The following is a 22,540-nucleotide window of genomic DNA, read 5'->3' on the forward strand; positions in this document are numbered from 1 at the left end:
CTGCATAGTATCTCAGGAATAATTTAGAGCAACTGCAGCCTCTACAAGATGAAGTGAAAAAATGCTGAAGAAGAATCTCAAGAGAATAGTGTTTGGATTTTGATTTTTAAAGAGTCATTGCAGGAGCATGACAAAACATTGCAAAAATATAAGCTCCTATACATTTTTGTTTTCATATTTTGTCGTGACATCACTCCAGACTTCTGTGTATTTTGGTGTGTACTCCTACAAAAGTAAGTGGCTAAACAACCTCCTTGTTCAACTGAATCCTGCTAATGACCTACTTCTTTAATTTAGGTTTGTTTAAGCAGATGCCATTCTAAAAGCTGGAGTTTGGGTTATAAACAGATTTTAAACAAAGATTAAATTTCACGTAAATAGGTGTCATCTGAAAGCCATTGTTTGCACTGATTTTATCTTGGTGTGTCATCCTTTATCTTGGTATGTGTCGTGGAAATTTAACATGAAATCACAGTTAAACTACATTTTCAGAAACCCGCTATAGTTTAAGGATATTTATATTAGTACATCACTCAGACTGTATTTGCATACTTTCCATTGATATGTAAATGTGAATGGTTTCAGTTTTAGCACCAGGGACAGCACCACAGCAACAACATCTTTTCCTCTCAAACCTAGAAACGTGCTTCCCATGTGACCATGAGCGGTCAGAAACCCACCCACACATCCACCCACCCATCCACCCTGCCAGCCACCTACACCCCACTAAACTACCACACTTTTTCCTTTCTTCTCCCCCTGTTGAACGGGAAACACGGGCAGTCTGTGAGGTTTGGACGGCCCTTTCGATGCCGAAGCGGGGAGGGGGCTGGAAGAAAGCTGCGGCGGATATCCGTCTTTAAATACCTGCCACAAACAAACCTAAAAAAAAAAAAGGGGGGGTCTTTGTGTTCGCCTGGTTTCTTTTTTTTTTTTCCTGTCCCTTCCCTGCTTACGTTTTTTTTTTTTTTTCTTTCTCTCGCTGAAAAGAGAGTCTGGTTTCGTAACGTGCTGCTGCTACCAGTGCAGCGCGGAGGAGAAAGACGGGGGAAAAAAATATTTTTTTATTTTTTCCCCAGAGATGCGGATTTAAAGGAGAGACGTTATCAGTGTCACCTGGGAAATTTGTAACCGTCATTTTTTGAAATTAGCGTAGCCGCGCGCGTGCCAGGAGACGACGACGACGTTTTTATTTGTATTTGTTGTTTTTTGTTTCTTTCATTCCCGTTGAACTCTCCGGTACAGTGACGTTACAGAAAAATACCAGACTGCCTTCTTCTTCTTTTTTTTTTTTTTTACAAGAACACGGAGAAATAAAGAGGTAAGTGGGATTTTTTTTGTGCATGTCCTCCTCACTATAATCAGCAGCCTGGCCACAATAACAAAGCTAATGAGGAAAAAGATTGGAAATTCAGGTGACTGCTGCTAGCTTGGCTCTACCGTTAGCTTTTTAACTCAATAGGTAACGCTTCTGTCTCGCTTTTGCTGTGGCTACAGAAGATATAAGTCTGCACACATTTCTCGTACGGTAGCTGTCTTGTTGGGAAACGTATGACAGCACCGCTTTACGATAGTTTATTGGGAGCCATCTCCCTGTAATCATGTGTCTCTTCTCGCCTTTGTTTGAATCGATGTCAAACGCAGCCACATTTTTTTTTCTTCTGCGTGTTGTGTTCAAGCCAGCCTGTGGATATTTGATTCAGGCATCTGCTGCTGAACCAGCCAAGCCTTGTTGCTTTTGTCCGGCTATTTTTGCCTCAGAAATGATGGCATCTTGCAGAGCTGCCTTTCCCCCCCTTTTTTTTTAACACTGGTTATGTTATGTATAGGGCTGAGATTTATGTTGCGAGCTTGGCCTAGACTGTGTGACTCATATAGGAGGGATGTATCAGGTTAAACTATTTTATAAAAGGAGGCATTGTGGTAAAACTACTGCAAGCAAATTCTAGTGAGTGAACACGTTGTTTTTGAAATATTCAAGTTTACCTCATTCCTTTTAACCATTTAGGACAGTGTCACTGATAGCGCAGAGCTGACATGTACCACGTGTAGAACAGGGGACATAAACCCAAATAAAAGCTGCAAGAGTGGGTTGGATCGATGAAGTGGTGGTATTTACTCTATATTGTTAATTTGGATAGCTTTTAACAGTTTGGATTGATCTGGTCAAAGGAAAGCATTGAATAAGACTTGAAAGTTATTTCAAAAACCAGACTTTGGACAGGGCTTGATGATGAGTGCAAAAATAAAGCTTGTTAGCTAGTTGCAGTGTTACTGCTATCTATTTTTCCTTTTCATGTTCAATGACTTATAAGCCAGCTAGAGCTTGGGATATTTATTTCATGATACAGTATTTTAATCCTCCTTCCCCATCTCATTCACCCATTGAACCCTGGAAATTGATTGGTTGGTTTGTTTCCAAATGCTCTATTGTTTCTCTATGTTTACTGCAACTCTTAAACTACAGAAACACCTTTGTTTATGACCTCCAGATAATACTTCTACATGTTTTACTAAAGATGCATCGATCAGGCTTTTCCCGATCTAAGCAAATGTTGCGTTTTTATTGAGCTCTAAATTGAAAATTCAGACCTTTTTTCTTTCTAAGAAATGTAATGTATAAAATAAAAAGTAGGTTCCTTGATTATATTTTTTTCAGTCCAGCAGAAAATTAATTATTTACTAGATCTACCTGATCTTTTTAAAAAAATTAAATTTAAAAAATGCATCCAAGTTTAGGCTCTCAGTGGATGCATGTATAATTCTCAATTTTTATGCATTTATTGAAAAAGAAAACTATATAATCTTAACGCGTTTGACCAGTATTTAGTCAGACTTCATCAAGGGAAAATTGTCCAATTTGATTTGTAGGAACATTTTATAGTCGCTTGCAAAATGCCAGCCTGTTTTCAGAGGATATGAAGCAGTGAAACTTGTTTGTGTTATAAATCCTTTTCAGATAGCTGAGCAAAGCATTGTTATGCTCAAAAGAGCTGAAGAACCTGATGGTGGAATAATCAAGAAGGATCAATTAAGTAATTTTCAATTCAATAAACTATTCTGAATGTACGTTTTTTGTACATGTAAGCTTAAATAACACCACTAGAGGGCAGCATGATACGTTGTTTTTTTTTTTTGCTGCAGCTCACCTGCTTTGATACTTTTCCGTAGTGAGCTTAAGGAGAGATCTTGGAATGTGTGGTTGAAATCTTGCCTGAACAGCCTGTTCTCATATGACAAAGCATAAAGGAAAAATATTAATCTTCCTGAGTAATTGTCTTTCCGAACAGTAAGTGCTCTTAGAATAATTTATTGGCCCTTGTGAATAACTTTGGTTCTTCTTATGGCTTATCCAACTTTTCTGTGCAAACATCACCTTTTTAGCAGACTTTTGTGGAGAAGTCTGACTATACTTGTGATTAGTAATGTACATTTGTAGAATTTAATTTAGAGGTAGAACATTAGCAGCACATTGCAGGATCTGTTTGAGCAACTTGAAGGTTGTAAAATTCACATTACTTCATTTATTCTTATTTCAACCATCTTTTATATTGAATTGCTACGTATGCATGTAGTGTTAAAATGTTTTTAAAATGAACATGTTCATGAGATTCAAATTAAATGTATTTTCAATACATATAGTTCATGTTGCTAATTCATTCCTCAAATCTTACAAACATTATGGTCATTTATTATTTATTTATGGGTTTCATAAGTTTTATAAGCTTCATTAGCAAATACTCCAGCTGTATGTAAAGTCAATATGAAAGTGTTGACATGGCAAATATTGACTCTTCATAGCTTTTGCAATTTACTGTTACCAGATGCGATTAAAATATATATATATGTTTAGTTTTTTTGGAAAGCACTTTGTGGTTTTGACCTGTGGAAGGGACTGCATTTTAAAGCTTGCTTACTGACTTTTGTCTGTTTTTGATTATTTTCTTTAAGAAAAATGTTGTACTGAGTACAAATTGGATGAAACTTGTTGCCTTAAACTCAAAGGCATGTAGGCAAGACTTATATTTAGAAACTTATTTCTGGCTTGATAAAGCCAGGAATAAGTTTTATGCAGAAAAATTACTGATTGGGAAGGAAATGCTGATCAGAGATCAAGAGTTGGTTGTGGCTTGTTTCGTGACTGTGCATGCAGCTCAAGGACAGTATTAGTCGAGGTAATCGCTAAAAGTTGACCTAAAACTTTTTTGTTACAGCTTTCATAAATTCCAACATGAACTACATGTATTACAGTCAGAAAACACTAACTCGTTGGCTAAACCTTTGAGAGTATTTGATTATATTGCTGATTTGCAAAGGTTTTATACTTTGATCCTGAAGGGTCTTGGAAAATATGTTATTGTAGCCCATATTAACTTTTAACCCTCCTTACGGGAACAGAACAAAAAAATCTCCATTCATTACTACACTACAGGCATAGTAGAACACAAATCACGGTTTGGTATGCATTCAGATTTTGAAAGTCATAAGTTGTTATATTTACGTTGCACTTCAAAATCAGTCAACAGCTAAATAATGTATTTCAATTTTGAAATAATTTGATTTTATTGTGATGCTGAGTTTTTTTATGTATGATTACTTTGCTCCTGAAGTTGTTTCAGATGAGTAAATTGAGTTAAGTGAAGAGAGCGTTTCAAATCTTGGTTTTTTTGGTTGTTTTTTTAATTGTACGCTGACCTAAAGTTTTGGTTCAGTTCCACTCATTTTATCATTCATACTTGGTTCCAAACAAACATTCTGCATGTGTTGAGGTATAAATCAATGCTGTATTTGACAGGAGCGTACTGGATGTTTTCAGTCCAAATATGTCTGGTTACACCCCTAGCATCTACAGCTAGCTCTTTCAGGTCAAGAGGCGTCTTCAGAACCAAGACCGGGTCATTCCTGTAAGTAACTGAGGTAAAACAGTCAAACATGCTTGTGAAGTTGCCACATATGCTGAAAAGTCGATGCTTCTTGGCACCACTTTGGTTTATATTTGAGCTTTAGTTGGATGCTTTAGTTGGACATCAGCAGCATTATCAATGTTTGGTTAGTTTACTACTAGTTTACTAATATACAACGACTTGATTTTGTGAAAGGTCTGAGCTGTGGAGGGAGAACAGAAAATTAATCAGTACTTTAATAATGTTTTTTTAACACACAAAGTGTATGGAAGGTTCTTTTTTTAAAAAAAAACAGAAGCTGAAAAAGAAAATGTATAAGAAAAAGCAAATGGGATAATCCTCATTATATGTAGTTTGTCTAAATGAAAAGTGGCTAGTAAGCAAACTTGTATAGTGGCTGAAAGGTGACTCGACACACACCCCCAGCAGTCTCTCAAGGATTTTCATGATGTGGCATGTTTCAGTAATTGGTCGGCAGCTGTTAAAGGCAGATTGATCAGATGTTCTGAGATTCTTGGCCACAAAGGAAGTTTTCCACAGTACTGTGATTATTTATTTATTTTTTTTAAACGAATCAACACTTGCTTTGTAGTGGCTGAGGCTTATACTATCTGGGCCTGTTTTCTATTTGCTTATGATTCTCTAGGCAAACTTACTCCTGGCATCCAGCTAGACTATACAGACAGGAGGCAGAAGTGTCTGTGTAGAAATGAACAGGATCTGGTTTAAGGCCAGGCAAACTACGAGGTCTGTGAGACTGGAAGCAAGTGTTGAAAACCCTGTTGAGTAAAATACGTTGCCTCCAACCGCCTTGGAGGTGAACGTATTTTCCTGGGTTTCTAAAGGGAAACTCACAGCACTGACCTGATGTGGGTTGTACATTTCTCCTAAAACTACAAAAAGTCTGTCCCACACTACGCCATTTATTTGATGTCATCTCTACAGCTGCATGATATTAGAAAGCCACGCAATTTCCACCCGTATCATTTTTTTGTTATATGTTTCCAATACTCTTTGATCTGTAGCAGCTTTTTATTGTAATCTGTATCAGGTGTGGACGTTTACGGCGGTGAGACTCCCATCCAGCAGCTTGAATGTTTCACTGGCATGCAAAGTGTGAGATCATGACGCTTGGAATTTACTAGCCAACAATTGCATTGCATTGCAAAAATTCAGTTTTAAATATTGCACACACTGATATTGCTGTGACATATTGTGCAGTCCCACTCATCTTCAAATAGAAGTGCAGAGTCCAGGCTGGCGGGGCTTCACTGAAATGTCTGGGCTACACATAAATAATGAGGGCAAACATAATAAAAGATGGAGTCCTACAGGAACTACTGCAGTATGCTCTCACCAGTTCAAGATGGTTCAATAATGCCAAACAGTTTATGTGGATTTCAGAAGATCTTGCATTCACTGAATAGCGAGACAAATTAATTCATGTTAATTGGTTCCAAAAGACTAAATATAGTAACCATACATTTACTCACAGGCATCCTGAGGATGGAGACACTTCTATGTGTTTTGTAAAATGGAAAAAGCATTCTCTGAATGAGCATCATCTGAAATAATATTTCATTCTCTGATGTTTTTCCATTTGGATTTCTGTCATTGCTGGTAATGGATGCTGCTAATGTGGGGTTCCAGCCCAGGACTCATTCAGGACAAGCACCATCATTTCTCTCAGGCTATTAGTTCTATTAATAACTTTCACTGTGGCCGTCCATTGAACCATCCGGTAACTTGTTGATCACCATGTGGGGCAACTCAATTAGCAAGATCCTAATCTGTTTGGATGAATAATGCGTGGCATAAAGCCCTTTTTTGTTGATCACATTAAATTTGTGTTTCTTGTCAGTATGATTACGCTCAGTTTAGCTTACCAGAAAATATTAAATTTTAAATTATTACTGTGAATCATTTAGGATATTTACAATTAGGAATAAAAACAAACTTGCTCTTCAACAAATATTTGTGGATATATATTACAAATATTTCAGGTACTTATGTCTGTTCATAATTATAATTAACTCTAGTAAAAATCCAAAAGTCACCAGAAAATGTCAAATATTTCCTAACATCAATTTGCGAAAATGATTTTTAATACAGAAAGCCACCCTATTGAAATTTATGTCCAGAATACTTGTTTATATTTAGTCAGGTTTTGATTTACATGAATTATTGCATGATTACAGTCTGAGGTGAAGGTATATCAGCCTGTGGCTCTGAGACTTTATTGAAGCCCAAGTCGCATCTGCATTGTTGGCTCTGGTGTCTTGCGAGTCCCAATATTTACCCTTAATTATCTATGGAGTTTAGGTCAAAGTGGGGTGCCTGTCATGCAAAGTCATGGTCAAAGTCATTGAACCATGTGTTGATACTTTTGACAGTGTGAGCTGGTGCAAAGTCTTACTGGAAGATGAAATCAGCAACTTGCCTTAGTCTTTGCCAGACTATCTATGCAGTCTGGCAAATACTGGATATGTGTCGCTTTTCCCAGACTTTTTTCCTCTCCCTAAGGTTCCTTTAATGTGCTTAGGTGCAATTCTTTTAGCAGCCATCTTCTTTAGCTATGGTTTCTGTGGCTCCCTCTCCGTGTGGAGGGTGTTTACTGGAGAACTGTCAAGTCAGCAGTTGTTCCAGTGATTGTGTAGTACCATAACATAATATTTATGTAAAAAAAAAAACTCCCTTCTAATGATCATACATAATATTCTGAGAAGCTGAATGTGTGTTTTTATTTATTTTTTTGTTTGTTTTTTATTAGCTTTGGGCCAAGAACATAAAAATTTTAAAATATCTGAATATGTCATGATTTCCCTCAGTGTATTATAAGCCTGGCAGGCCACCAGGCTTTACTTCTGTCCCCACCAAGGCTTTATAGTTAGTGTTCAGATATTAATCTCCCAGTCTGTCAATAACACATAATTATCAAGTGGTATTTTAAAATTTCCTGTTAACTTTAAACATTTTTAACTCAAAAACACGACAAGCCGCTGGATGAATGACTGCCCTAGCACCCAACCACCGGGCTTAGCAAGTTTTCTGGAGGAAACCTTGTATGTTGTAGTTTAGTAATCTGGGCTTCACTTACTAAAGTAAACTTTTTGATAATATTCTAATTTATTATTGTTTTTCTGATATTTGTGTTATTGCTAGCACTTTAAAGCATGTCCATCTCAAAGTGTGGCAGTCATGTGTGATGGTCAGTAGTGTGTTAGATGAATGTGATGCTACAGGTCAACAAAGGACGACTGCTGTCCTATTCAGCGGGGCATTCAGAATGGGATCAGCAGCCTATGGATGAGGCCTCTGATGCATCTGTGCCTGTGGCTGCCTCATCTCTGCAAACAGGAAGGGCTTGAACAACTGGCCTCAATTCTCTGCTGACTCCTTCATTGTGTGGGGCCAGTTAAGTGTGGCGAGCTTTGTGTCCGTCTCTTTGGAGTCCATCTCCCCACACTCCAGGTTCATGAGTGTCACAGACACGTTTATTTGGGCTTCATTCTCATTTCTAGGTGACTTTTTCTTCTTTTTGCTCCTTGTGTTGCAGGGAGTGGTTCTGTCTTTGCATGTATGTTTATGTAAGCGCGTATGTCTTCCTTATTCCCTTGGGGCACATTGGCATTGTGGCTGGCTAATGTGGATAGGCTTTATTCCCTGTGGACATCTGATTATGGGCTCTATTTCTCTTTTCCTCTCTCCCTGATTAACGGGTGCGGTGACAAACGGACCAGCTGGGCGAAGGGAAGCGGCTCTGGGAGGGGAGGAGAGATGTCGGAGAGTGAAAAAGAGAAATGCGGCGGTGCTACCAATCATGCCGCTGGCTCTGTCCTGTTTTTTTTTTTTTTTTTTGACCTATGTCATTCTGATTGCTGAATGTGTGTCTGCATGCTACAGTTTAGGTTGGGGTTCAACCCTCAGGCATCAGGCCGTGCCCCACTTTGGTTCCTTTTGTTTTCAAAGACCTGATTTTTGCAAAACATTTGCTGCAGTTCTGATCTGACTTGGAAAGGGTTAGCTTTATGAAGCCTCTGGAGCATATTTCAGAATAATGGTTAGTTGTGTACAATTTTGCCAACTTGCGCCAATTATGATTGATGTTTAATAAAAAATGAGTGCTTGCTACATTAAAATTAGTTTTTGGAAGTTAATAGAAGACAGATCTATATGGTTCTTACTGTTGACAGTAAGAACCATGTAGATTACACTATTTAAAGCTATATTTAAAGATGAAAGAGCAGCATTTTAAAATACTTTCACATATTGCACAGGCCAGCGTGACAGATGTGTTGACCCATTTTGTATGCAGAATGTTGACGAGGTGGATTTAGATTTGACTTTTCAGAAACACAATTTAGGTAAAAGGCCAACCATGTGTGGCTTTTTTTTTTGCCACACTGTGTTGTGTTTCTCTGTGTGAGGATGAGTACAGTATCATAGTAGGTCAGGGGATTGTTTGTCTGATCCATTGAGGAGTGATTAGTGGAGACACACTGAGCCGGGGTTCTTCCCACTCATAGAGGGGGAGGATGGTCACTGCCAGACTCACTGGTCCGACTCCCCACCAACCCCCACACTGAACAGCTCCCAAAACCAGACTACAAAGAGGACAGATTGGCTATGTGGCTTTTCCTTTTTATTTTATTTGTATAATGTTCTGCATAGTAAATACAATTGGTCACATAATGTGTGAGCATTCCAGTGTTCATTTACTTTTTATCATCTGTCTCACATCTCTATTTACCTTGGTAATTCTTAGGACATGCACAACAAAGCACGGGTAGCGATTGAAGATTGACTGCAACAGCAGTCGTGTCGTCTCGAATCTGAAAAGTAGTCGATATTCATAGCCAGTTTGCACAGAGGGCTGTATGGTCTAGGCCAATGCCTGGGGTGCAGTTTAGTTGAGAGGTGACAGGTCAGGGAAGGATGGGGTGTGCGGAGGAGGCGTCATGCCTTCTTCGCTAATCCCTGCATTTAGTTTCTATTCCGAGACACTTTGTAATCTACCACTAATGGGATTTACCAAGCTGTGTTTTTTCAAACTTCTGTTGAAATACTTAGACTTTTTCATTTATTTAATCAGTTGTACTTTACATTTAGAATGATGGATAAACTAATATATAGTTCAAATAGCAAATTTATTTGTGGCTACCTTTTTTCTTTTAATGTATTGTTTTCTCTTTTATTGTAAGTGAATATTTCATAGTGTTTTATGTTGTTTATTTTTAGACTATCCTACACAGTTTGTTCAAAATAGTTTGAAAAAGGATTTAACACATTTATTTCTAAGCTTTACTTTCACACTGAAGGCACAGGAAATAAAGCACATGTTCAGTTAATGTTTTTAGTGGCTCAGCTGAATCCTCTCGAACATGCTGTGGCAGAATGATGGTTCAAATGTAAATCATACATCTTGACATCTGTTCTCCAAAGTAAAAGTTTCATCTCATGTACTGTTTTTTGGAAGAATATTGTTTTAATTTGAGCAGAAATTGACATAAAATGTAATCTGGTTTGTCCAGAAGAGTCCTTCTCTTGGTTCACCGGGAGCAGGATCTAAACAGAAATGTGTGAAATTAAAAGTAAAGAAAAAGTTCTGCTAAGGTAGCTCTTTTTTCTCTCTCCAAAAATTCACTATATTGAGAGCTAAAATGATACTTTTCCTCTTTCAGAAATTCTCACTTATACTAAGTTCCAATGTAGGTTCTGTTGGTTGAAACCTATCTTATCCATTTTTCTGTTTCCTCAATGATTTCTTTCTGTCACCTTGTTTTCACAATGATATCAGTAAAATTAAGATATAAAATGGCAGATTACAACAAACTCTATGATCATCGACCAGGTCAGGGCTAGTAAGCAGAAAGTTTTAGTAGAGCCCATTGTGTGTACACCAGTTTTATTCAAATGTCAGAATTTTTGATTTGGTAGAGAGCTGGTTGCCATTTTTTGTGCAGCAAATGTTGAGAAATTGTTGTTTTTAAAATGCTCCTCATTTAAATGCTTTTCATTTGATTGACAACAGTCAATTTATTCTTACTAAGAATATAAATAATTATTTACTGTCAAGTTCTCTTGACAAGAAAATGGTTTTGTCTTTTGTGAATGTTTAGCACACAAAGACGGGTCTGAGCTGAATAAGCTGTTTGGAGACAACTTTTGTCGGTTGCTTGTGTTCTCCCTTCAAATTGCTGAAATGTTAGCAGCTACAGTATTTTTGTAAGACATTCTGTCTCTTCCACAATAGAATAAGGTTGGATATATTTAGCAATGACACATCACAATACCTAAGTTATGACATTGGTGCTGTTTACTGGCTGCAGGCAGTGGACATTCTGTCCTTCCTTTTTATCATCCATAATTAACCTCATTGTTTTCTTAAGCCAACCTACATATTAGCTATGTTGAAACTAGCATTAATAGTTGCACATTTGCAGTTTTATGCACTCTACCAGCACATTCAGTTTTGGCTTTTAAAAAGGAATAGACTAGGAATTACTAGGCCTGTCACTATAACAAATTTTACTGGGTGATAAATTGTCCCAGAAGTTATTGCAATAAATGATAATATTGTTGTTTTGAGACCATTTTCAAGAAATATAATGGTAATGAAGTAAAAATGATGCAAGAACACATTGTCAAAGATCAATAAATGTTAAATTCTAATGAACATTTAACACTAGAATTGGGAGACATTTCACATATCCAAATAAACAAACAACAAAAAACGAAAAGAGAAAAACGGTAAATCAAGCAAATTTCTTTTAATCTATCATGCGATCAATTGATTTATTGTTTGTTTGTCTATCAGAGACTTGATAGATGTCCAGGATGCTGCTGTCCTGGACAACAGCAGCATCATCTGCTGTCGTCCAGGTGTACAGAGAGGAACTGGGTGACTGCCTGACTGACTTAGTGACTTAACTTATCTTGAGGTTTTTATCTGTTACCCTCACTGGCAGTTGCACCGTCCAGTCTACTATTTGCATATGTGTGCCATAAAACTACATTAAGTAAAGTTCAGTTGAAAGTTGTGCGGAAAGCAAGAGGTACCCTCTCTTACCTCTGTTCACTTAAATGCAAAGTGCCTAGGATTATATTTTTGATAGCTAAAGAGCCTAGAATTATGTTTTTTGTGGATTAGTTTTGAAAAACCTTTTTAGGTTTATTCTTTCAAATCATCTAGCACAAAAAGAGGACAATACAGTTTTGTATTGTCCTCTTTTTGTGCCATCACTCACTTTGGACGCTTTTTGTTTTCTGTTTTCTCTTTCTAGATTGAATGCGTTTTCCCCAAGCCTCGACACCATGAGCACAATCTCACCAACAGATTTTGACAGCTTGGAGATTCAGCAGCAATACAACGACATCAATAATCGCTGGGACCTGGCGGCAGAGACCGACTGGGACAATGAGAACAGTTCGGCACGTCTCTTTGAACGCTCTCGCATTAAAGCGCTTGCAGGTATGTTGTGTTCAGGTAGTTCCCCTTGGTTATTATAGCAGCTCTAACCTGTGATTTAATCAGATCCTGTAAGTGGGATTGGGTAGAGTGAGGCAAACGCTGTTTTGAGGCAAACTGTTTTGCTCTTTTTTTTAGCTTTTCCTGAATGCGTTTGGGACTCATTGCTGGTTAATGAATTGGGAGTTTGTTTGTTTTGTTTTTTTCTATTTGGAGCTTCATTTGGTCTTCATTGTTCTGTAAATGGAGTCAACCTTCACTGATCTGGCTTCTCTTGGCTGACACTCTTTTATTTTTTTCTTATTTCTTATCTGGTGGTTCCTATTTTCAGCAGATTCAGATTTGTATTTGTATTTCTTCCTAACATTCTAAAACATAGGAGGGGAGAAATGTTTTATTGAGGTAGATGTTGTGAATACAATAGAAAATGCAGGAATTACAAGATTATCCCTGTTTATGGATAGAATTTTGTGTTCTTGCCTGTCATATCGTTTTTATTCATGTCAAAGTTTGTGCAGTTGGCTGAGTTTACAGACCAGAAGTGGTGGGAGTTCTTGGTTTAATGCAATTAATGAATTGGAGTGAAAAATGTCCAGTGTTTTCAGTATTTGACCAGCCAAACATTGGTCAATGCTGATTATGGGAATGTTGGATAATTTCAGTCTCTCGCTGGTTAATTTGTGGATCTAATTGCTTTTGGTTTAAGCAATGTTATGAAATGTTCTAATACAGGGCAAGAGTGACAGTAGCTTCTAAACATCATGATTTTGAAATTTAAAAAAGGTTTTCCAGGTTATAAATGATCAAGTATTTGTGTATTTTGCATAGCATAGTTCATGAAGAACACACATTTTCATTTTTACATAGAAATATTTATTAAACAATCCCTGAATAACCATAGCTATGAATAATAAAGGTATGCTGACCCACCCCTTATATTCTTTTCAAGTTTGTAGTTAATGTATTGAACTGAATTGGTTATGAATTTTTTTGTAAACTTTGAATTTATACATTCATATGCTAGCAAGTCAAGATTATTTGTGGCTCAGTTTGGAAGCTTTGAAGTAACTAATTAAATTTTACAGAATACACAGAAGAGACAGAATACACTACATATCATTATCATATGACGACACACTTAGCACTGAGTGAATCCTTTTATATCTTTCAGTGTTCATTCTCCATTTTTGTAACAAGGTTGTCCAAAATAACGTATGTCATCAGTAATATTCAGGGCTAGAGATATTGTACAGTGTAAATTTCCTTTTTAGTCCTTACACTTACAGATTCACATCTACAAAAATATACTTGTTTTGGTTTTTTTATGTTCAGGCAAGTTGGTAATTTTTTAAATAGCATTTCTGATAAAAGGGGATTTTGTAGTGAGTTTCAGTTGAGACAAAATCATAACCTAATAGTAATGTTCACAAATCTAATTAGGCTTTGTAGACTAGGGAGCAGATGTGATTCTTTTGTATCCCAAAAGGCACGAGTCTTTCTTTATAGGCCAAGACCAAAATACATCCAAAAGGAGGACAAAGCTGAAGAGCTGAGTAGTTGGTCAGAACAGACCAACTTTTGCCTCAATGCTACAATTGATCACTAGTTCTAATAAAACACTGCTGTTGTAGTGGATGCATAGCAGAAAATTTTGGTGACAGCTTTATATTTTTTGCCTTTGATAATCTCGTCATCCTTTGGTAGGCTAACGGGTCTCTGTGTCCTATGAAATAATTTTTAGTAAGATATTAAGAACCACTTTTAATTTTTCATTCATTGGTTTTATGTGTTTGAACAGATGAACATAAAAGATTTGTATTTATATGTTGCTCTCAAAAACTGTATTTTAAAAAGTCAAAACAAGTTGCAGTTTTCTGAAGAGCCCAGCAGAGGGGGGTAACAGATAGCCACTGCGGCTGATGTGTCCAGTAACTCCTACACCAGGATGGAAAACCTTATGTTACCACAGTTACTAATAATCTTCGAACAACCCTTCAGTTCAGCAATTTCTATTAAGTCTAATTTCATTTAGAAATGAAATCTAACTAACTTGTTCAGTTACTTGCTCGTACATTGTACTTTGTTTTTAGTCTCATATTCTTCACGCATTTAAGTATCTTAAATGTCCATTCTTTGCATTTTGCAGCAACACACTCTGCAATACTGGTTGCAATGGTCTTTCCAGAAAACCTGTGTGTGTGTGTGAATACACCAGTCTGAACGCCTCTGATGCTCTCTCAGTTTAACAAGTGTGGGCTTGATGTGCACATTCTTTCACATGCTCTTGCAGCTATTCCCTGAAGGCTCAACTCCAGCCCACTTTTAGCAGCTTGGTTTTTTTTCCCAAACATCAACTACTCTGCCTTCTGCGTTCTTAGAAGTGCTGGATCTTTCTACATCGTTTCTTTTTCTAACCAGATTTTACGATAAAAATATTTGCCATATTTCTGAGCTAACCCGTCTTTTACATCTGCAGGGTGGGAATCAATGTACATGTGGTGAAGCGATCACCTGTGCTCTTTGGTTCACAGTTAAGAGCTTCCTTTTCCCTAATTTGCATCGATACCAGCTTATCTGCTCTCCAGTGTGTGTAGCACCGCTAGCTCTAGAAACTTTGCCTAAGTTTAAGCAATACCCTCCTTCACACTTGAACAGTTACCCATACAGTGTTTACATGCTGAAGCTCCCACACCTGGGAACAGTGAGGCTTTCAAAGAGCTTCGATTTCTAAAGAATTTCAGTTTCTTTTGGTTAAAGCTCATTCTTGGAAGCATGGTCTTATCGTAAATGAAAGCGGTGTGAATACATACTCACACCACTCTTTTTACACATAGCTTATACTTTCCTCAACCTGCATCAAAAAGCGTTTTGTGGGTAAATAAATTTTAGTGCATTTAATCAGCCTCTCATTTGCCCAATAATAATGAACTCTTGTTAGGCTTCTACTAAAGTATTGATAACATGAAGACACAGAGTAATAAATCTTAGCATTTTCCCCTCTGATAGTGCTTACTCCCCCATTTGTCTTTATCTGTTTGTCTTCCTCCCTGGAGTTCATTCACTGCACTGGACATAAATGAAACCTCATTAACTTTAACTTACTGTCAGATGTTTCACTTTTGGACAGTTTTCCTTTTTTTTTTCTTTTTTTTTTTGTTACTCCAGATTTAGTTAGTTATTGTTAATCTTATTTAACACATTGTTCTCTATTTTATTTATGAATGTGTTGCAAACCTCTACTGATTCAGAAGCACAGACAGACATGCTGACTCATCTACATTTTATGTTAAATAGGATTGTGCCCTTTAGGATACAAAAAACAGGCATTAGTATGACTTACTACTTTCCTCCCTGCATGTGTCCATTGCATAGCCTCTGTTCCTCAGAAGGGAGGCTGCGCTCCTCATTTCTCATTACTATAGTCCCCCTCCTTAAACAGCCAGTCACAAAATAGTCCCTGAAGCATTTTGTCCTTTAATGAGACCCATCCAGCTGCTACCAGCTCATCTTAACAGAGATCTGAAAACTTGACATTTTGGCCTGATTACAGTTCTTTATATTTACTGTCCTATCACACATTAAACCACTTACTTTATCCCATGGTGCTTAAAATTGATATAAACGTTATTACATTACACTTTTAAATAACTCTTAGCATTTTAAAAATATTTTTTCTTGTTTTTGCTAAAAAGAATGGATCCGTTTTGAAACTAAAAATGCGTTCTGGTTGCACACTGTCACTTCCACCCCCTCCAATTCTCTACATTGCAAACAGATTGTTGACAGTTTCAAACCTCATCAGGCAGGAAAGTACTCGTAGTTCTGAGACTTTCTCAATAACTTCCTTCCTGTTTTAACGCCTCCTCGTAAGGTAGTGCTCATGTTTAAAAAACAAAAAAGGGGAGGTTGAATGCAATCTAGAAAGTGACTGAAATGGAAGATGACCACACAAAGATAACATTGTGTAATCCAAGTAGGATTTCTGTGAATCACCCTTTTGGTAAGCCACACCCTGATGGTGGTAGGAGCTAAGATGGAGTTAAATAATCCACCTCAAGGCAGACTGTTCAAAAGACTCTAATGGTTTAGTCCACCTCTACACCTCCTCCCTCCCCTTTGCCCATCCACCATGTTCTTCTTTCATGCTCCTCCCTCAAACACACCTTATGCAAATCGCACAATTTTCAGACTGCACAGAAGGCTTTGTTTACACAGCCATCCAACCGCGGCTCAGTGCTGTGCTGTGCTCTGCTGTTCTTCAGCAAATGCACACTCAGAATTTGGAGGGAAGGAATACCTACGGTTTCTTTGCTAGAACCACAGCGGAGTGCAACTTCAGGCTTTTACTTTATTCATGGACCACAAATGTGGTTAAGTGAACAAGAAGAGAGAGCACTTTCCTTTCTGTGTTTTGTTTCAAATTATTCTCCGACTTGGAAAAGTTTTTTTTTTTTTTTTGCCCATGCCACTCACCGCTGAGTTTTTCATGGGCAAATTGGATCGTACAGCATATGAAGAGAAGAACAATATTTAAAACATTTGTTGTGCCTTGCTGAAAAACACCAAGAAATCTTTACAAAAGGAGGATAAACTAAAAACTTTCGGGGGGGGGGAAAGAACACTTTTGAAAATCTGTAAAAAGGACGCACAGTTTTTTTTTTTTTTTAATTTAGCTCTGCCGTGCTATGTTGGAAAACTGATTCATTTCATCTCTATCAGGAATATTTAGCATAAGCATCTTAGGAAACTACAATGGAGTGGGATCACAGGGACAGAGAGCCCTGTTTGTCCCCAGCAGCATTTGTTAACCAAGTACAATACTCCAACATCTTGGAGGGAAGATTTAAACAGTTGCAAGGTAAGAATCACAACACTTTTTTTTGGTTGAAAGTAATGGTTTCATTGTAACTGATGACCTTTTTATAGATCCACTGGATTAGTAAACAAAACTGGTGAGCTTGAGCAAACAGTTCTATTGACGTCACAGTTTAGACACAGTTTAGACTGCCTCACCAAATTGTGTCCACTTGTATGATATTTCAGAGTCAGAAGCATGGTGTTAGACGTACCCCTTATGTTTAGGGTGGGAATTATTTAGTTTGGTTTTTTGGTGTTTTTTTTTTATGGCCTGCTACTTCAGCTGGGCCTTGTTATGAGGTATGAGTTCCAAGATAGTTCTGAATTTTTCTAGAGTAAATGGCATCCTGTGGGAATTAGAAGTATTCTGCATTAGGAGAAATTAAGATATTCGCAGTACATAAAGAGTAGGCTTCAGCTCAGATCTAAAGCAGGCAGGCAGTCTGGCACCTGATCACTTGGCCACCTGTCCTCTCTTATCTCATTACAATACACCGCTCTGTCTTTAGCCAAAGCCTGAGAAAGCTGTGAGCTTCCACACACAAAAATCATCAAGGACATTGGTTGTGAGGCAGGAAATGTGTTCACTAGAAAAGAAAAAAACAAACAAAAAACTTTAGACTAAAACATAGAATAGAGTTTTTTTTTGTGATTTAGCTTCTGGAGATTATGGTATATGAAACTCTCATGTAAGACCTGAGTGTGACTAAAGATCATTTTCTTCATTTAAAATTTTTTATCTTGACTCTGGTCGCTCCCCTGATGCGATCTGAATCTGAGAGGTTTGCTTGAGGAGCAGTACTGCTTGTTCTGCATTTTTTACATTTTTGTAGGGAACACGGTATATCAAATCCTTATCTTTATAAATATGTCGGTTTGGTGAAAGGATGTATGTTGTATGTAGGGTGAGATGTGTGAATTTTTGCACCATTAAAACACTTTCACACAAACTCAGGAAAGATGAGATTCATACCAGTTTAACAACATTTCATTCAAAAAGGGACACATGCCTTAATCTCATTTTCAGCTTGACTGGCAATAACCTGAAACTTCCTGCCTAGCTTTTGGGGTTAGAGATCAGTCACCAAGTTAAGGCTAACGGGATGGGCTTTCTTTTTGTGTGTTTTCTTTGTTGTTGAGCAGACAAAGAATGTTGTATTATGATGACTCATTTGAATCAGGAGGGGAAAATTAAATTATTTGCTTTTTGTAGTTTGTAGGTCATATTTGTGCAGTGTGGTCTGGATTAAGTTACCGTCCTGTAAAATACAAATACATATCCAGACGTATAAACACATTTTTGTAACACCCACTTGTCTTTCCAGTTTGACTACCCTCGCGCCTCATTCTTTGGGTCACACCCTTCTTGCGTTAAAACATGATGTCTGTGGGAGTTATAAAGAAGATCCAAACTCACAGAGTTTGCTACTACACCATAATTTCAAATGGTTGAAACGCCAAAGGTTTTGCTTAATTAAATACATAAAATCTGTTTTCATGCAAGAGAAATTTTATCTCACATCCAGTTGGATATCCTTAGCTCTTTCACTTTTAAGATAACTTTGATTTGACTTGTATTATGTTTCCTAACTAGAGCTGCACAATATGTAGGATATGCAGTCCTTATTGCAATATCACTGGCCGCAATATTGCAACCACAAAGGAATAATGGGCAGGCTATTATATTTCATATACCATGTGTTAAAGCTCTGCGTTTTAATAAATGGCTGCTTTGGTGGACTTAGTTTGTAACTCTTAGTGCCCAGGTTTGGAAAGCTTATATATAGTGGTGGGGATGTTGGGATGGTCACTATATGCATTACTGCACTTTTCTAAAATAATATCCCAATGTCACATTGTCCTACTATCCTGCAGCCCTAGGATGGTAGGGCTGCAGGATAGTAGCACTTTTATAAACGCATAAAAAAGAATCCATCTTAGAAGCAACAAGTAAAGATTAAACTGAGTTGGTACATGAAAATGTCAAAGACAGATGGGTTGAATTAGTGATAAGTTTTGATGATTGCCATAACACAGTTTTTGAAGGCTGATGTTACCATTTTCAAATTGATTTTACCAATAAAACTATAACCCTAAAGATCTGTCTTGGCAGAGTCTAAGTGTAATTGACCAATAAAAAAAAGAGCTGCTAAATGGTCTCATTTGTCAAACATGTTGGGAGCTTCTCAGATTTCTTTGGCCACCGGCTCTGAGTTTGAGTCAGCTTCACTCTTACTACAGTGATTTCAGCAAGTGAAATCACAATAGTATATAAGATGTAGTAGTGGTGCGCTTTGCAAATTTTTGACGCATTATATAAAAAAACTTGTACAATCTTAATAACCGTGATGACTCATGGTTATCATATGGTACACAACACATATTTTTCAAATGGTTACTTACATTCCTCGTTTGAATTAAGATACCGGATCAACGGTCACGTCATATCCTTCTGTCAGTAGTCCTATTTCACAAATGAATGAGAACAGTTTAAATTTTCTTTTATTTATTTACACTATCCTTCTTTTTTCTTCGTTTTCTCTGTAATGTACAACAAACAATGTTTAGAAGTTCAGTTTACCTCAGTAAATGTCAGTCTTAGATGTTGGTGCCAAACTAAAGTTCTGTGAAGTTAGTTTTTTGCGTTGCTTCATACATAAATACACATTGGGAGTTTTGTCAGACAACAGGGTTCTAGTCCAAAGGGTCATTGCTCTTTCTACAAATCAGTTGATGTGGACTTTAGCTGAATAGTTACACAGCAGGCACTAGCAGCATGGTGTTAGTGAAATAAACCATACTACTTGACAGAAAAGGTATTTTTTTCCCCCGCTTCAGGGTGTTTATCATTTTCAATTATTACTCAGTCACACAACTTTGCTTTAAGTTAAATAATACAAAAGGACAAAGAAATGACTGGAGCATCAAGAGGCAGTATCCTCCTATATGTGGAGCTGTAGTGAATTTCACATTTTGAAGCTCCTCATGAAAGATGTAATGTATAATAACACTGACACTATGACTCCAAGGGCTTCGAGCTGTTGCTCTTGAGTCACATTACCCTGGTGAGAGTTTAGGATACACACACACACACACACACACACAATGGCTTTTTGTTTGTGCAGTTTTTCTATTATTGACATCCCTGCACTTTGGAGGGTAACAAAAAGGCACATATTTGGAGCCATTGGGGGACATGTTTTTCTACTGACATTTCACACTCTTGTGTTGCAGATGTTGTTGAGTGCTGATTGTTTCGGTCTCATTTCTCATGGGATTGGCCTTGGTGTGGGCCCCTCCTCCCACATCTCCCCTGTTATCACCTGCAGCTGCAGATGGCAGAGGAAAAGTAATTGAAGGGCATGTTGACTGCGACAGTGAAGAGAAAAATACACTGTACTGAAACAGGAATGTATTTTACTCTCTCTGACAGCTCTTGCCGTCGTTATATCAAACTTGTAAAGGCTAAACACGTTTTTACGGCCACATCATTAGAGTTCTTTTAACAGTGTAAGAATAAGTCGTGCTACACGTAGCAGGTTTTAGGCAGCAGTTTTACCACAGACTTACTTTTAAAGTCATAAGTGAGGGAAGGGCACTTCTACTTTTATAGAGTGAGGTGGGGGAAAAAAAAGCCAAAACATGTACAGCTGTGTCTGCCATTTTGTTCACTTAGTTCTGCTCATATTTTCTAACAGTTTAGTATTATCACAGAACTCCAGAAATTTAGAAGTAAAACAATTGTCTTGTTCAAAATAAATTGATGCATACAAAACAGTTTTTGACTATTTACAGTTGGTTTATTTTTCTAATTAAGGTACTTCAGCTGAAGGGAACTTGTAAATATGTAAACATTTTGAAAGTCATAAGTACAGCACTGTTAATATCATTTATCTTCTGCTTCAGCCTTGTCATGCTTTCTCCATGAAGGTCTGTCTGCATGTTTGTATTGCTTTTACTCAAACCACCCACTTGTTTTATTGTTCTTTGTTTACTCCACACTATCACACAGCATACAAGAAAATAGATGATCAGTTTATTTTTGAAGATAAAGAGGTTTTAAGATGAATTACTGTTTATGTATTCTGTGCTTCTGGATGCATGCTGTTTGGTCAGCTATTGTCAGCAACTATTTTGTAAGGCAAATATTGCTGAATCTTAAAGTTCACTTTAAACACACATTGAAGCTCTTTACCATAACAGTTCAGAAATTTATTTTTTCAAAATAAAAGGTATTGGTACCTCCTGCTTACTGCTCTGCCTAAAAATGGCGCCCCTAGCTGATATAGATGGAGGAGAACGTTCCGGACTGTGCAGCTAAAAACATCGAATAAGAGCAGATATTGGAATGGAAAACGACACGCTCACAGACCTGGAATGCTAATTGCAGTACTAAGAGAATTTTGGAAATGTATCTTTGCATTTATCGATATTTAGATCTTTTTATGGGAATATACAGTATCTACCAAGATAAGATAGATAAATAATTTAGCATACATACAATTAGGCTCAAAAATATTCATACCTCTGGAAAATTTAATAATTCTCTCCACCGACCTTCTTGAAAGCCCAGGTGAAAGCTGGGACTCTGGCTTAGTTGTCTCTGCTCCCCATCAGCGTCGTTCTTCCCCTCTCTGTCTCTGCTCTGTTATGGTGGTACTGCAGTGGGTCTCAGTTTGATTTTCTCATTTGTTCTGGATTCCATCTAGTATTTATTTGGGTCACTTTTTTTTTTTTTTCCCCTTACCATGTCCAGACCAATTGCAGCTTGAACAGCCGCACATAAGTTTTAATCACACCTGAGCGAACAAAACCTCCTTGAGCTCAGCAAACAGACCGCAGTCGTTGTGCAAACCATGCATTTTTTTCTGGAAGGAGAGCTTTTAGATTGATTTAACACTTTAAAACATTCACTAGCTAATTAGAGACCAAATACAGCAACCAGATTTTCAATTTGACCTCAGGAAATGTTTTTCTGCCATTTAAAAGATCCTTAAGTATTCAATGTAAAATTTACACTGATTAGTACATTTTAACCACAGAATTGTTTAACATTTTAGATAGAATGTTTAGCATTATGCTTTGGTTTATGGAGGGATGTAGGAGTTAAATGATGTCTTGGGGAGATTAAAATTTTCAGGCATAGATCAATGTTGGTGACTGAGCAGTCACCAGCAGAGCTACAGGGGTAAAAAGCATGGCCTCGTATTCATGGATATGCAGCTGAATGACTCTTTGATGTCCAAGAAGTGGCTTCATATTCTTTTACTGGTTCTTTGTTTTTATTTCAAACTTTGTGCTCCCGAAGTCT

At 37.3% G+C, this 22,540-nt stretch overlaps 1 protein-coding gene across 5 annotated transcripts in view; it reads left to right on the forward strand.

Annotated features, from left to right (window-relative positions):
* Positions 1-755: 755 nt before the first annotated feature.
* The window catches only part of sptbn2 (spectrin, beta, non-erythrocytic 2), a 56,404-nt gene continuing 34,619 nt past the window's right edge, over positions 756-22,540 (forward strand). For 3 of the 5 annotated variants that reach the window (XM_032577254.1, XM_032577255.1, XM_032577258.1), the window contains exons 1-2: positions 756-1,321; positions 12,188-12,375. In XM_032577254.1, the coding sequence (XP_032433145.1) occupies positions 12,219-12,375 (157 nt within the window). In that variant the 5' untranslated portion in view covers positions 756-1,321; positions 12,188-12,218. Of the gene's footprint in view, positions 1,322-12,187; positions 12,376-16,577; positions 17,231-22,540 lie in introns of those variants that run through there. The other 2 variants (XM_032577256.1, XM_032577259.1) reach the window with 1 other exon arrangement.

Source organism: Xiphophorus hellerii, chromosome 11 (genome assembly GCF_003331165.1).
Source record: "Xiphophorus hellerii strain 12219 chromosome 11, Xiphophorus_hellerii-4.1, whole genome shotgun sequence".
Lineage (NCBI taxonomy): Eukaryota > Metazoa > Chordata > Actinopteri > Cyprinodontiformes > Poeciliidae > Xiphophorus > Xiphophorus hellerii.